General features: G+C 44.7%; 1 protein-coding gene across 10 annotated transcripts in view; it reads left to right on the top strand.

Annotated features, from left to right (window-relative positions):
• The window catches only part of NEO1 (neogenin 1), a 535,617-nt gene extending 520,398 nt beyond the window's left edge, over positions 1-15,219 (top strand). For 8 of the 10 annotated variants that reach the window (XM_034783474.1, XM_034783473.1, XM_034783472.1 and 5 more), the window contains 4 exons: positions 6,394-6,552; positions 9,060-9,317; positions 10,616-10,752; positions 12,309-15,219. In XM_034783474.1, coding sequence (XP_034639365.1) covers positions 6,394-6,552; positions 9,060-9,317; positions 10,616-10,752; positions 12,309-12,392 — 638 coding nt within the window. In that variant the 3' untranslated portion in view covers positions 12,393-15,219. The remainder of the gene's footprint in view (positions 1-6,393; positions 6,553-9,059; positions 9,318-10,615; positions 10,753-12,308) is intronic. The other 2 variants (XM_034783480.1, XM_034783479.1) reach the window with 1 other exon arrangement.
• Positions 15,220-16,962: the final 1,743 nt, after the last annotated feature.

Raw genomic sequence — 16,962 nt, 5'->3', positions numbered from 1 at the left:
CTGTGATCTAGCAACTTCTGTTAGTTGCCAGAAGAAAGCCTCATCCACCTCATCCCCCTGGTCTGGTGGTCTATAGCAGACTCCGACCACGACATCACCCTTGTTGCTCACACTTCTCAACTTTATCCAGAGACTCTCAGGTTTTTCTGCAGTTTCATACCGGAGCTCTGAGCAGTCATACTCCTCTCTTACATACAATGCAACTCCCCCACCTTTTCTGCCCTGCCTGTCCTTCCTGAACAGTTTATATCCATCCATGACAGTACTCCAGTCATGTGAGTTATCCCACCAAGTCTCTGTTATTCCAATCGCATCATAGTTCCCTGACTGTGCCAGGACTTCCAGTTCTCCCTGCTTGTTTCCCAGGCTTCTTGCATTTGTGTATAAGCACTTAAGATAACTCATCGATCATCCCTCTTTCTCAGTATGAGACAGGAGTCCTCCCCTCTTGCGCTCTCCTGCTCTTGCTTCCTCCCAGGATCCCATTTCCCCATTTACCTCAGGGCTTTGGTCTCCTTCCCCCGGTGAACCTAGTTTAAAGCCCTCCTCACTAGGTTAGCCAGCCTGCTTGCGAAGATGCTCTTCCCTCTCTTCGTTAGGTGGAGCCCGTCTCTGCCTAGCACTCCTCCTTCTTGGAACACCATCCCATGGTCGAAGAATCCAAAGCCTTCTCTCCGACACCACCTGCGTAGCCATTCGTTGACTTCCACGATTCGACGGTCTCTACCCAGGCCTTTTCCTTGCACAGGGAGGATGGACGAGAACACCACTTGCGCCTCAAACTCCTTTATCCTTCTTCCCAGAGCCACGTAGTCTGCAGTGATCCGCTCAAGGTCATTCGTGGCAGTATCATTGGTTCCCACGTGGAGAAGCAGGAAGGGGTAGCAATCCGAGGGCTTGATGAGTCTTGGCAGTCTCTCCGTCACATCATGTATCCTAGCTCCTGGAAAGCAGCAGACCTCTCGGTTTTCCCGGTCGGGGCGGCAGATAGATGACTCAGTCCCCCTGAGGAGGGAGTCCCCGACCACCACCACCCTCCTCCTCCTCTTGGGAGTGGTGGTTGTGGAACCCTCATCCCTAGGACAGTGCATCTTTTGCCTTCCAATCGGTGGAGTCTCCTTCTGCTCCCTTCCTTCAGATGTGTCATCTAGTCCACTCTCCACATTAGTACCTGTAGAGAGAACATGGAAACGATTGCTCACCTGTATCTCCATTGCTGGCACATGGACGCTCCTCTTTCTCCTTCTAGAGGTCACATGCTGCCAAACTTCTTCACCATCCTTCTGTCCCTGCTGCACCTGCTCTGAATCTTCAGAACATTGTGGCCGTAGAAGCATCTCCTGATGTCTGTCCAGGAAATCTTCATTTTCCCTTATGCAACGCAGAGTCGATACTCGTTTCTCCAGACCTCGAACCTTCTCTTCCAATATGGAGACCAGCTTGCACTTTTTACAGACAAAGTCGCTTCTGTCCTGTGGAAGAATGACAAACATGGCACAACCTGTGCAGGTTACAACAGCTGATCGCTCACTTTCCGTATCACCTTCGTCTTAAGAGCTTCCTCAGCTGTTGCAGGAACTACTCAGAGAAACCTGCAGATGAACGTTAGTAGTAGACGCAGCGAACCAAAGGGCCAAACAACAGTATTCCCGCTCCACCCCAGCCAACAAGGAAAGTAAACGCTTGGACCTCTTTGGTCGTAAAGTATATGCATCCTAGACGCTGCAATTCCGTATAGCCAATTATACTGCAGTTCTTGCAAAATATGACCACAGAAACTATAATAAGTTCATGGACTTTATTGACGACATCCCGGAACAGAAAAAACAACAATTTACAGCTCTGGTTTCTGAGGGACAAATCATATTACGTACCGCTCTTCAAGCGGCCCTCGATGTAGCCAACACTGCAGCAAGATCGACCACCACAGCAGTGATCATGCGCGAGGTTCATGGCTCTCCTTCTCTTTCTTTCCTCGAGAGGTCCAGAGCACCATTGAAGATCTTCCCTTTGGTGAAAAGGTGAAAAACTTTTTGCTTCCACCACGAACGACGTGCTTCACTCAATGAAGGACTCAAGGGCAACCCTCCGGTCCTTAGGTCTCCAGACACCTATGACCAGAAGACGACAATATAGATACCAACCTTACCAACGTCTATGCTACCCCGCATTTACACAACACTCCCATAGACCACAGGAGCAACAATAACAACGCCAGAGACCAAGATTCCACCGTCGTCGTCCCAATTTTGCAGGGGTGCCTCAACCCCCTCCAACTAATAGGCAGATTTGAAGCTTTGGTCGAGGGTTTAGAAAACAGCTTCAGCCAGCACACATATCTTTGCACACCGCCTACGACCATTCTCTCACCAATGGCAAAACATTACCTCCGACAAGTGGGTTCTAGAGGTGGTTACAATTGGATACGCCATCCCCTTCCTCTCCTTCCCTCCCACCCACCCACCCTCCCCGTCCCTCTTCAGGGACCCCTCTCATGAGCGACTACTCCTCCAAGAAGTGCAACATCTCCTTCAACTAGGGGCAATAGAAATTGTGCCAGAACGACACAAAGAGAAGGGTTTTTACTCCCATTATTTCTTAACAGAAAAGAAAACTGGGGGATGGCAACCAATCCTCGACCTCAGGAGACTCAACAAATTTGTCAAAAAGCAAAAGTTCAAGATGGTTACTCTCTCCACCATAATCCCAGCGTTGGAGCAGGGCGATTGGTTTTCAGCCCTCGACCTACAGGACGCCTATTTTCATGTGACTATACACCCAGCCCACAGACGCTTCCTATGTTTTACTCTTGGCTCAACACATTTTCAATACAGGGTTCTTCCCTTCGGACTGTCCACGGCCCCCCATGTTTTTTCCAAGATCCTAGCCGTAGTTACTGCCTACCTCAGAAAACAAGGGGTCGTAATATTTCCTTAACTCGACGATTGCCTCCTCAAAGCCTCAACGTTCGACGAAGCTCTCCGATCCACGCAGCTTACAGTCGATTGTTTCCTATCTCTAGGCCTGCAAATAAACAAAGACAAATCCACATTATGCCCCACCCAAGCGTGGTTGGCCACGGTTTACAGACCGAATGTGCACTCTCTAAACAAGACTTTTTCCGTACCTTTCCGAGTCAAAGATTCTCTACTGTGGTGGACAGCTTATTTGTAAACAGTCTCGGGCAGTCACAAGCCACAAAAATTTGCAACAGTCCCCAGGTGACTGCCCGAGACTGTTTACAAATACTAGGTCACATGGCCTCATGCACTTCCGTCGTCCAAAATGCACACCTCTACATGAGGTGTTTCCAAGCGTGGTTGGCCACGGTTTACAGACCGAATGTGCACTCTCTAAACAAGACTTTTTCCGTACCTTTCCGAGTCAAAGATTCTCTACTGTGGTGGACAGTTCACTCCAACCTCTGCTCTGGAGTCCCCTTTCTTCAGGAGGCTCCATCCCTCATACTGACTACCGATGCATCTCTGACAGGCTGGGGTGCACACATGTCTCACCACACAGTCCAGGGGCTATGGTCTTCAACCGAGACCTCTCTACACATAAATGTCGTAGAACTTTGAGCCATTCGCAATGCGTGCCGTCATTTTCTTCCACTAATCAGGAATCACCATGTACGCATAATGACAGACAACATTGCATGCATGTTCTATGTAAACAGGCAGGGAGGAGCTCGATCCCACTCGCTTTGCACAGAGGCTATGAAGCTCTGGAATTGGTGCATTGCGAACAACATCCGGGTATTAGCTGCCTATCTTCCCGGAGTGATGAACACCACAGCGGATGAACTAAGCAGACGCTTTCCATGGGATCACGAATGGGAGATAGACGAGAAAACCATTCACAACATATTCCGCATTTGGGGTCACCCAACCATAGACCTTTTTGCAACTGCAAAAAACAAAAAATGTTCCGACTTTTGCTCCAGAGCGGGCCTGGGCAAACATTCCTTGGGAGACGCATTCATGATCCCAGGGCACCGAAACTTACTCTATGCATTTCCCCCGATACCGGTTCTCAACAGGGTCCTGATAAAAGTACGAACAGACCGGGTCAAGGTGATCCTAATTGCCCCGTCTTGGCCCAGACAACTGTGGTTTCCGTTCCTCACCAGAATGTCGATTCGACCACCAATCTCGTTGCCTCTCCTCCCGAACCTCCTATCGCAACAACGTGGCCGATTTCTCCAGCCCAACCTGTCCATGCTTCACCACAAAGCCTGGTTCCTACATGGTTCTCCCAAAGCAAACTAGATTGCTCTGAACAAGTTCAAAGAGTGCTCCTACATAGCAGAACACAATCTACTCGCACCACCTATCTACGAAAGTGGAAACGATTCACACATTGGTGTTCAGCTAAACAACTTTGTCCCACGTCAGTATCTCTCTCACTCATACTTGATTATCTATTGGACCTTAAGCGATCAGGCCTTTCTTTCAGCTCCATCGGAGTCCTAAATGGACTAAATGCTGCTATTACAACTTTTCATGACAAAATTGATGATAATTCTGTTTTTGCTCACCCAGTCACCAAACGTTTCCTCAAGGGACTCCAAGCCCTATACCCAGACATTAACCACCTACCACCCCGTGGGACCTTCATTGAGTACTATCTTGCCTAACTCAACAACCATTTGAACCCCAGCCACGTGCTCCCTCTTACACCTTTCGATGAAAATAGCATTTTTAGTGGCAATTACCTCCGCCAAACGGGCAGGAGAAATAGCAGCTCTTATGGCAGACCCACCATATATGCTATTTTTCAAAGACAAGTTTACCCTCAGATTACACCCCAAATTTCTTCCTAAGGTGCATTCGTCATTCCACATTAATGAGCCGATACACCTACCAGCCTTTTTTCCGAAACCACGTGCAAACTCGTTCGAAGCTACAATGCATACATTAGATGTATGCAAGGCCTTGTCCTTCTATTTGGATAGAACCAAACCTTTTAGAAACTCTTCTAGACTTTTTGTCTCCATTGCGGAGCGTTTCAAAGGTTCTCCTATTTCTACCCAGAGACTTTCAAACTGGATTTCTCAGTGCATCCGGTTGTGCTATCAGATGAAGAAGGTTGCACCTCCAGACGGCATCAGAACGCACTCCACTAGATCTCTGGCTGCCTCTGTAGCATTTTTACGCAAAGTTCCCCTGGCTGATATCTGTGAAGCAGCCACTTGGTCCTCTGAACACACATTTGTTAAACATTATGCCCTTACTCAAGGCCCCCTTTCTGATATACGTTTGGGCAGGGCTGTACTATCTACGGCATTCCTATCAGATCCGAAGTCCCTACCTCCTTGAGACACACTGCTTTTAGGTCACCTGGAGTGGAGCACCCACAGGGACATCTCTCGAAGAAGAAGAGGAGGTTACTCACCCTGTGCAGTAACTGACGTTCTTCGAGATGAGTGTCCCTGTGGGTGCTCCACTACCCACCCCCCTCCCCTCTACTTCAGAGTTTTGGTAGCCTCCGTTGTAGAGAAGGAGGAGGAGACCGGCCACGCATGCGTACTGTTAAGCTAGACTCACAGCTGGGGGGCAGCCTCTGCGCATGCGTGGCCGGTACGAGTACTGCTGCAAAAATCTCCGAGCAAGGGCGCAGGGACCAGCACCTGGAGTGGAGCACCCACAGGGACACTCATCTCGAAGAACGTCAGTTACTGCACAGGGTGAGTAACCTCCTCTTGTAGAAACCCTTGCTTTGCTGTTAATGTCACTGCCACAAGTTGGGGAGAATGTAAGACATACAAATGCTGCCCTCTTGAGAAATTCAAGTATTCCTGCCTTTCAAGCAGAAAGAAAAGTGTAGAGAGAAAAAAGGCCTCCAGTTTGAATGTATTGGATGAGAATTCTGCTGATTCTGAGCAGAAGGCATGAGTAAATCTTCTGCATCTCATCCTGTGCTTGTCACCATCTGTCTAGCATTTTTAATTAACCAAAGGTACTGTAATACTTGCTCATGCTTGTTGGGAAATTAAATTCTCTCAGACTGAAATGGTTTTCACAGTTTGAGTTCACGTTTACATTCCCCTTTTAAGCGTGAAGTTTACAGCCTAGAGTTACACAGGAAAGCTCTAAAAGGAGCTGATCCTCATTTTCTCAAGAGGCCTCTCGGTGAAAGCAGGACCAAGAGTGGTGTGTTCTTTCAGCATAAGAAAAATCATGAGAAGACTGATGTCTGGGGTTTTTTGTTTGTTTTTATAGTAGCGGTAGAGCGGGAATTTAAGTCCACTTGATTCCCTTCTCAATCTGATGAATGGCTGGCTAGCTTGTACTGTGCCTTTGAGGGAGAAGGAGGGGTGCAGTGCATTTCTATATGTGTGCATGTTCGTCTGTATGTTAAGCGTTTTTTCTGTCTTGTGTCCATTCACAGCTGTGATTAGCGCTCATCCCATCCATTCACTCGATAACCCTCACCATCATTTCCACTCCGGCAGCCTCGCTTCTCCAACTCGCAGCTATCTCCATCATCAGGTCAACCCTTGGCCGATTGGCACATCCATGTCCCATTCAGACAGGGCCAATTCCACAGGTGAGAGATGAATGACCAGGTAGCATTCATTTGAAAGGGAACTATTCACAAAACATATGTGGAAAGCAAAGTTCCAAGGAAAACCCTCAAGTCATCTTTAGTAGTTTGGATCTGATCAGTCTCCATTGTTCTTATTGTCTCCTTAGAAGTGAGAAAATAACATACTTATGTCTACTGATATTTTTTTCTTTTCCAATGTTAGACAATGAGTCTCCTTGTTTTGAATGAAACTAAAATTAACAAAAATGATTAGGCGTCTGGAGCACATGACTTATGAGGAGAGGCTGAGGGAACTGGGATTGTTTAGTCTCCAGAAGAGAAGAATGAGGGGGGATTTGATAGCTGCTTTCAACTACCTGAAGGGGGGTTCCAAAGAGGATGGAGCTTGGCTGTTCTCAGTGGTGGCAGATGACAGAACAAGGAGCAATGGTCTCAAGTTGCAGTGGGAGAGGTCTAGGTTGGATATTAGGAAACACTATTTCACTAGGAGGGTGGTGAAGCACTGGCATGCGTTACCTAGGGAGGTGGTGGAATCTCCTTCCTTGGAGGTTTTTAAGGCCCGGCTTGACAAAGCCCTGGCTGGGATGATTTAGTTGGGAATTGGTCCTGCTTTGAGCAGGCGGTTGGACTAGATGACCTCCTGAGGTCCCTTCCAACCCTGATATTCTGTGATTCTGTGTTTGGTTTTTTGTGTAGCAGCTGCAGCTTACCTTGCACCACACCTCATCACAGTGAAAAATGTGCTTTGTATAACCAATTCAACACTGAGAGCCCATCTCTGGGAATAGTGTTTGCTAGTTCATTCCTACTGAAGACCAAGAATGGAACAGAAGAATTATCAGCTTTATTTTAATTTCTCAGCAATGGAGTGATGAGTTAAGAATGAACAAAATATCCTTGGTACTTATAAAGATTTTGTCCCATTATCTGAATTTTGCATGGGTCAAATGTTGAGCCTGGGATATCGGATAGTGTCCCTTTTTAGCATCTATAGAATCTGAAACCCTGTTTACATTTAATTTGCACACACTTAGAACATTAATAATTTTCCTGGTTGGTTGTGTTAAAACAACAAGAAAAAAACGTGATCTTTCCTACATAATGTTTTTAAGCTTCAAGCACAGTGGTGTGTAAGTACAATTCTTGCAGTATTCCTATTAAAGCAGCCAGTGCTATAAGAAATATCTAGGCAACATTGCTGTGTATGCTGTAAGAATCACAAATAGTTAAACTTCTTAGGATACAATGAATGCAGTGCCTCTAGTCTGTTGTTAGGTTCTGAATCCTGATAAGGTACCATAGGCAACAATGAAGCTTGTACTGTTGTTTTCTGGAATGTTTCAATTCATAGGCAAAGTTTCAAATACCTCATGAAGCTGCTAATATGCAGATGAAAGATTGTGTTCTAGTAGAAGGTATTGCTTGTTTTGTTTTGTTTTTGTACTATTCAAATGATTATAGGAGTAGCAGCTCTGGCAGCCAAGATATTTTCTTGTGCACATACTAGGTCAGATAGAGATGCCATAAAAATGCAAGATTCCCTTTCATTGCCCTGCCTTCATGATCCTCTAGAAGATTTTGGTTTCATCTATATATCGCAATGATTGGTGATATATAAACATCTAGGTATTTTTAGTAGTTATAAAGTTGTGGAATGTTCTAGTCTCAAATTAAAATTAAGATGTGCATCACATGCAGTTTATTCCTTAAGCAAAAGCTGATGATGATGCAGAATTTCACGGTGACTTTGTGATTCGCCATATCGATTGCTTAGGTATTGGGCTGATAATAGTTTCCCTTTGCAGCTATGTACTAAAATGAACTCTTCTCTAATAGTCGACTGACCACCACTTGGCATATTATATCTTGATTGCTGCATCCTATTTAGGCACAGTAACCTAGACAAAAAGACAGAGAAGAATTTAAGTGCACACAGGTAACATTAGGATGAGTGTGGAGAAGAAGTCATTTGTGAGTATGCAATGTGGAAATGGGAATGGGATACACATTTTTAGATATTAAGATTTGAGACACACTGTCGTTAGACCAATATCATAGACCAAATCTATATCTGAATTAGCAGTGATTTTGTTTTTCTCCTTGTGTTTCTTATTTGCCTGAAAATAAGCTGCAGAACCCTTGTAGGACAGCAAAACCTCTGGTCAGCTGTGGACTCCTTTGGTGCCAAAGCTTGCATTGTCATGGGATGGCTGTTTTTTTTTTTTTTTTTTTTTTTTTTTTTTTGTCTTGTGAAATTTTTATGGACTTACTTCTTAAAACAGGGCAGTTACATAGTATTGCATGTTAAGTGCTCAGGTGATTGGTGATGCATGAATCAGTTCCCTAGCTTTAACCAGGATCTTCAGGAAAAGCGCTTGGTAAAGACTCCTGCTTTGGTCCCATGTGGCTATTGGGATGCTGCAAAAGGAAATATTTAATAGCCTAGCTGAAAGGAGGGAAAACTTCTGTGAAAGAAAATAAGCCCCATTTTTACTTTTCCATTGTAGAATCTGTTCGAAATACACCGAGCACAGACACCATGCCGGCTTCCTCATCTCAGACATGTTGTGCTGACCATCAAGAGCCAGAAAGTGCCACAGCATCTTATCTGGCCAACGCGCAGGAGGAGGATTCAGGTCAAAGTCTCCCTACTGCCCACGTCCGTCCCTCTCACCCTCTGAAGAGCTTTGCAGTGCCAGCAGTTCCACCCACAGGTTCCACATATGACCCAGCATTGCCAAGCACACCATTATTGACGCAGCAAGGTGAGCAGGGTGGGGTGGAAGGATAAATGACATGGTATAGCTCTGAGAATCACTGTGCATATCCAGCACGTGGAGGAGGATAGAGTGACGAATAGTGGAGTTGTCAGTGGAGATAGGTGAGGGAGGGAGAGGAAGGGGATCAAGAGGAAAATGAGGAGATGCTTTTGGGAAAGATTGCACCTGACATCCAAGGTGAAATGTTAGAGAGGCAGTCAGAGATAAGACTGGGCTGAATTTCATACATTTAGTTTTCAAGCACAGCAATAAACTTCATCTTCAAGTGTTTGGATAATCCAAAGGGATGATCAACTCCAGCATTCATTAATTTGAAGCATTAGTTCTAACCCACTGGAAAATAGTTGTAATCTGATAGAACTCTTTTGATCTGGCCAATTCAAGAGCATTCTCCGCACTGTGGCAATGCTGCTGACATTCCCATAACCACCTTCTCCGTCTGGACAGGGAAATTATGGCTAAGAGTCTAAGTTCCCTGTAAGTTGCATGGCCACGCAGTAGCCTATTTTAGCGCCACACAGGCGCTCAGGGAGCCCCCACCTAGCCCAGCCCCCAACCTACCATGGAAGGGGAGTCCCTCCCCTGGCCCCAACTCAGCCTGCAGCCCGGACCTGCTGCAGCTGGGGCGGTGTGGCCGGATCGGCTGGGGCGGCGCGGCCCAGGCCGGCCCCGGAGTGGCCCAGACCCGGCGGGGTGGCATGGCCCGACCCTGGATTGGCCTGGACCCAGCTGCAGCCAGGGTGGCCCTCCCCAGGCCCAGACCTGCTGGGGTCAGGGAAGACGTGCCTATCCTGCAGCCCCAGAGCTCCTGCGGTGGGAAAAGGCGCCTCTCCCCCCCGTCCCAGGTACTGCCGGTGGGGAGAGAGCACTGAGGGGAGTCCTCTCTCCCTACCGTGGCCCCGCAGCACCTTCCTGCACTCCAAACCCCTCAGCCCTGGCCCCACCCCAAAGCCCGCATCCCCAGCTGGAGCCCTCTCCCCCTATATTCAACCCACTACGCCAGCCCTGAGCTCCTCATCCCTGGCCCCACTCCAGAGCCCACACCCACAGCTGGAGCCTTCACACCCCTGTACCCCAACCCTCTGCCCCAGCCCTGAGCCCCTTCCCACACTCAGAACCTCTTGGCCTCACCTCCACCACATGATTTTTTTTATGTGCACCAATATGAAGGTGATGTGTCACACATCACCTCCATATTTATGCACATAACAAAATTCATTCTGCACATGGTGGGAAAAATTAGAGGGAACACTGCTAAGAGTATGGAACATTTTTGCTTTAAGCTTCTAACCATCCAGTTCACTCAGTGAAGACTGCGTCGATCGGGACTTTAGGGAGAACTCGACCACCTATGCCAGTGGTAGTGCCCAGCGCCCCCGATGTGCAGGAGACCACCAGGATGCTTGAGGACTCAGAAAATGTAAGTGTATTTACAGCTTTCTTGGCAGCACTTACCACAGCATGACAAACCTCCCTGGATGCCCGCAGAGAACATTATAGAAATGCTAACTAGAAGGAAGGAGATTTCAAAGGCATAAAAGGCAGTTAGGCACCCAGGTCAGGCACTCAGGTATAAGAACCTATATAGACTAGACTAGAACTCTCATTGACGGTCAGTGGGAGTTGGGCTCTGAACTGTCTTTTATGCCCTTGATAATCTCAACCAGGGCAAACTCCTTTTATATTTTGTGGTGAAGTTAAGGACTTACTACTTAAATTTAAGGCCAAATAGTGATTGTTAGAGCCAAGCCTATGGTAATGCTCTGTCAGTATACTTCTGCCTTGGTGTGCACTACTCCCTCTGTTCCACTCCAGGAGCCTTCCTGAGCAGAGATTGACAATTTTACCAAATGCAGCAGAACCTCAAGTTAACAAGCCTCTCAGTTACGTGAACGTGGGATAATGTTGTTCCCCCAGGCTTCCTGCACAGTTAGCTGAGGAGGAGGAGTTGTCCAAGCCTCTGGTTTTCCCTAACCTGTCTTGGTGAAAAGAGGAGTAGGGTAAAGAGGAGCTATGTTTGACTTCTGCACTGGACTGTATGTGCCAAAGAATTACTGACCAGAATGGGAAGCCCCAGCGAGCATTGTTTGCTTTCCTGGAAAGCCACTGCTGCTTCACATGCTATGATCTTGCCCAAGATGGCATTTCATTTCCCTACAGTTGTTGTGAAAGAAGGCTGTGCCTGGATTTAACTGTTACTAGAAATCCCATAGCTGTAATCTCATGCAGAACAACCATGTTACATCCCAAGAATGAAAAGTGGGGGTGACAAAAGGCGATAGTTGAGGATTAGAGTCAAAACACTTAAACCTGTGACCCTAAATCCATATTTAGGCTCCTGAATGAAAGTGGCTTGATTTTCAAAGATGTTGAGCAACCCTAGCTCCCATTGAAGGCTGTGGGAGCTACAGATGTTCAGCATCTTTGGAAATAAGGCAATTTTTTTTTTTTTTTTTTTTTTTTTTTTTGGTAAGTGAGCAGTCTAACTAGGCATCCAGCTTTGAAAATGATAGCTAAAAATCCTTTGTAGCTGACACTACCATAGCACTGCTTCAAATCATTATCTTTGATGTACTTTGTGTTGTGGGTGCAGAAAATGTTTAATTTGAAATTTCTGTTTTTCTTCTCTTTTTCCACTTTCCCTGTGTTTTTTCTCTATCACACTGTATTTGTCAATAATTCACCCTTTTTGGTTTGATTTCTGTATGTTTTGTTGTGGTTTTGTTTGCATGCCCGATTCTGGTGCACCCTTTGCCCATCTGTCTCTTACTCCTTTCATCACTTTTGCAAAATTCCGGCATTTGAAAAATGGTTGGTGGTTTCAATTTGTGCATTCACATAACCATCAAAACTTGGCTTTGCCTGTATATGATTTATAGTCATATTGTATACCAGAGTCATTGATCATGCTTCCTCCCACTCTTCCTTAAAGAGCACAGCTCATCTTGTCCAGTAACCCTCTTAAATCTCCTGCAGAACTATGAACCGGATGAACTGACCAAAGAGATGGCCCACCTGGAAGGACTAATGAAGGACCTTAATGCCATCACTACAGCATGAACATCTTCACCAGGACATGACTCCAAATCCAGTTTCACAAGTCTTGGAACTCAGCCTTGGAACACAAGGAATTGTACAGAGAAAGAGAGGGACAGCACACGAGAGCAGACGTAGAAAGCAAACAAACCAACTGGTGCATTAATGCTAATGCTGGTTAAAAAGATGACTTTTCTCCTCCTCATCCTGAAACAAAGTCATTGCCAAGTTGAAGTCTTGTTTGCCTGCTGAGACCATGCAGGATGGGACACTTCAGGTGAAATCTAGTGTCCAAGCAAGAGGGGGAAAAAAATCAAATGGACTTTACATTCTTTTTCTGGTCAGGTTTTGTCTCAGTGGTGTGATTGCCCTGCCTTTTCAGTGTTGGACATTCGCATTTATGTACAATTTTATTTGTGTGTTTTTATTTTATTTTATCTTTTTTTTATAAAAAGGAAAAAAATTGTGTAATCTGAAAAAAAAGAAAAACGTTGTTTTCCACAGCCTAGACTGATGTTTGACTGCTTGTTCTATTGTGTGTGGAAATTCATTGCCAGTGTGGGGTATTCTGTTTTGGTTTTTTTATTCTGCATATAATTACATCCCCTTCCAGCAGTTAATCCATGGCCATTTGGGATGCTGCATTGCTATTTGTAAGCTCTTTTATTATTTTTATATTATAATTATTAAAAGCCTGACTTTCTCCTCTCATCACTGTGAGATTACAAATCTGTTTGAATTGAAATGTAACATTGAAAGACTTGTTTGTCGCTTTTTGTGCAGTTTCAATACTTTGATGGGGGAAAAGTTAATGGGGAAGGGGGAGGGGAGCCAAGGGCTAATGGGAGGTTTCCTTATTGTTGTTTTCCAGTCTTCATATGTTCACTAAAAGACTGAAGAAAATGAAAGCATCTTCTGTTATGTCCTTTCTTGTAACTTAATTATATCTCTGGTTATTAGATTGCAGTGGGAGTGTCATTTAGAACCATTTTTTAAAAGTTCCTCTTATACAGTAGGATTCCTTATGTACAGATGACATCACCATTTATTTTGGCAACAGTGCTTGGATTTATTGTTAGCTATAATTTTAAAGATCCTACAGATCTTAAAACTTTTAAGTGCAAATTGAGCATTATTTCAGTTCTTAGAACATACAGCAGTCAGCAGTGCACAGTTTGCACAACACTTCTCCGCTGCTAGGGTGCTTAAATCTGGGGTGTAAGTGCTGGCATATCCTGAAGCAGAGAAAGGTGGAGCTCTTGTAATCCAGCAGGATAGCATGCCTTTGGAAACAATCAAACCCCACCCATAGGATCTTTTAACTAGATAAACCCCACCCAGAGGCTCTTTCAGCTAGATCAACCCTAATGTAGTTTTGCTGTCCCAGGCCATTTGAACAGTGCTTTGAAAAGAATCTTAAATGTTCAACTACAATCAAGGCAAAATGTATTTTTCTACATATTTAAAACCCGTTGAAAAATCAGTGTTAATGACTCAGGTGCTGTTCACACATCTCTCTAGGAGGGGGAGGGAAGTTAAAAGGGAATTCCTGCATGAGGAGAAAGTGGTGGGGCGAGGTAAGTGAAGTGTCTTCTTTTTCCTCCTTGCACACTTGCTGCCATGTGATATACCAGCATGCTTGGCTGTGCCACACTCGGCACACTCGGTGACTGGCCTGAGGAGTAGTGTTTGATGAAATCTCAGCTTCCCATGGAACTCATATACACACTTTTTTGAAGAAAGGAAAACAAGAACTTACTGATGGCTTTATATGGAAAATCTATTCTGCCAAAGCAGGTTAATGATAGGAGAGGTGAGGTGAATAGCACTTCCAGTGGGCACAAACTGGCTGTCTGGGAGACACTTGCACTTCTCAGAACATTGAGCAGGAAACATTAGGATTTATGTAATAAAGAAAGCAATAAGACTGCATATTCTTTTCCTTCTATCCATTGGATTAAAAGCTGACCCTCTAGGCTTATGGTTTGGTTCCTGACGCTGAGAAGGGACGCAATGAATCATCCTGGAAAGTAGCTGGGACTTATTTGGGATATGACTTCCTTTCTTTTCCTAGACTCCTTGTGTGTTGCCATTTCCAGCGGGTTTGCTGGTATTATTTATTATTTGAGTGGGGGATGGGGGGCGTTGGTGAAAAGTGCAACATTTGAGTACCCTGGGCCACCTGAAAATAGATGTTCAGGCCTTTGTCAATACAATTCAGGACAAAATAAGCTACAGAACTTGTATTTAATGAACAAAAACACACATACTTGGATGCACATGTTGCTTGTAAGGGTGGTGTGTGTTTTCCTCTGATCTATACCCAAAGAAATGCCATCATGTGTATTCAGTACTCTTAGCTGGTGGGTCTTGGTGAATATTACTTATGTACAACACAGGGAATGTTAATATTGCCATTGAATTTGTGGTGGGGGCTAGTATATTTTTACTGATAAAACAACTGTTCAAAGTTGTTGTTTTTTAAGGTTAAACTAAAAGAAATACTCAAATCAGTGTACAATCTGTATTGCACTTTTTCACATTTTAATGCTACATTTTCTTACATATCCTGTGATTTTGAATTTGAAACATTGTGTATCTTGTAGTGTCGTAGCTAGGCTGTTAAATGGCAGCTTCCTTCAGAAGGATTTGGGAAAAAACAAAACAACCCAGTATATGGTTTTATGATTCTGATGTAGGAGAATTTTGAGGACTGCTGTAGAATTCTACCTTTCTGTACAATTTTTTTTCCTTTTCTGTAGTATTTGCTGTATACGCTATGGCTTTTTTAATAACTTCATGTTTATTATTTAGTATTGGATATCCAATACACATTTTTAATCCAATCAAATTCTGGTCTGCTTGGAGAGTTTGTTCCCTTTGTTCATTCCCATATATCAAGGCTGATTCCCCACTCTGGCACTTCGAGTGCAGAAGGTGGAGGCCTGCAAGGATACTAAAAATTAATACTGGCCACTCCAGGCTTATATTAAACTCCCAAGGTTACAGCTTTTCTCTGACCTTGGATTGGTAGATGCTGCCATCACCCAAGAGCAGAACCCCTTTGAGAGCCCAGGAAGATGCACTTGGGAATTCCTTCCTATGGGGTACTCTCAAGTCCTTTCATCCCCCTCCGGGGAAGAGCTGAGAAAAAAAAAAAAAAAACGGAAATCAGCTGTTGCCACCAGCTGATTAAACAACATGAGCACAAACCTCTTAAGACACAAAAATCCAATTCTGTTCTAAAAAAAGTAAATTGTATTAAAAAGAACATACATCTGGAAACTCAAGCTATTGCTAGATTTTAAAAGAGCAATTATAAGGATTAAGCACCAAAAATAGCTTTCTTGATGTCTAAAGGTTACAAGCAAAACAAAAGCACCTGGGGTTAGCACAGAGGAATCCACAAGCCATAACGAAATAAAAGGAATAAACCTGATCGTGTCTTCCTAGACATTCCTGATCTACTTACATATCTGGGGTTTGAAATGAGTAGTCCCTAGGTATGAGACTGTTGATTTTTCATACCTGACCCAAGCTCTTACAGCATAGGTGCTGCCCTGTCTACCTCTCCCTGGGAGAACAAGAACAGAAGACAAAAGGGGAGTCTTGTTTCAATTTTAAAAAATTCTAACCTTCCCATTGGCTCTTTTGGCCAGGTGCCCACTCACCTCCTTTTACCTATGCATAGCAGTGAGACTTTTTAACCCTTTACAGGTAAAGCAATTAGAGAACAACTACTAAGAGAGGTTTTATAGCTACTGGCTGGCTGGGTGTCCATAAAAGGGAGCTACCCCTCCTTCATTTATCACACCATACCTGCTAGTTTTTAACCCTTTGGGTGTCCCAGGATTACTCATACCTGTTTTTCCTTCTGGGTTAAATGGGTGGAGCAGCGCAGAGTTGAGGGGCTCCAAGGGAAAAGGCAGAAGCATCACGTTACTGTCAGTGGAGTGTGTTTCTCCAACATGCACACAGTGTCTTTGCACTTAACTCCCCTACATTTCAGAAACTCACCAGTATAAATCTCCTCTTCCAACAAACTTGCCCCATAATAAGAGTATTTCAAAGCAATGAAATATGCTATGGAAAGTGTCCTTAATACAATAAACCCATAAATCCATAGAGGAACAGAATTCTAATGCTTTGCACTTAGCTGTTTGTATCTGTAGATTTCAAAGTGTTTACAATGTGGGGTAAGTATCCTTATTTTACTGATCAGAAATAGAGGTAAGTTACTTCTCAAGCCAGTCACCTAGCTACTTCCCTGGCAGAGTCTGGACTAGAGCCCAGATCTCCTGGCTCCCTGCCCTGAATGCAGTCTACAAGACCAGACGGTCGCCAGCCCATGATGAGCAATATTCCATGTGTTACATTATTGGGATGATCTCTCCAAGTGCTTCCCATTTTCACACTCACCTCAAGCCTGGTTCTCCTAGATATGTCTACACAGCCCATGAGAGCTAGCCTCTGACCCAGGGCAACAGAGTCAGTCTGATTCTGTTTGTTTCCACTTAAGCTTTGGCGATATGTTGAGGAATTAGATGGGAATTGGGCTCCAACGTGTTTCTAGGGAGCTACCTTTAGTACAGCA

This window comes from Trachemys scripta, chromosome 10 (genome assembly GCF_013100865.1).
Source record: "Trachemys scripta elegans isolate TJP31775 chromosome 10, CAS_Tse_1.0, whole genome shotgun sequence".
Classification (NCBI taxonomy): domain Eukaryota; kingdom Metazoa; phylum Chordata; order Testudines; family Emydidae; genus Trachemys; species Trachemys scripta.
This window is presented reverse-complemented; position numbering and strand designations above follow the sequence as displayed.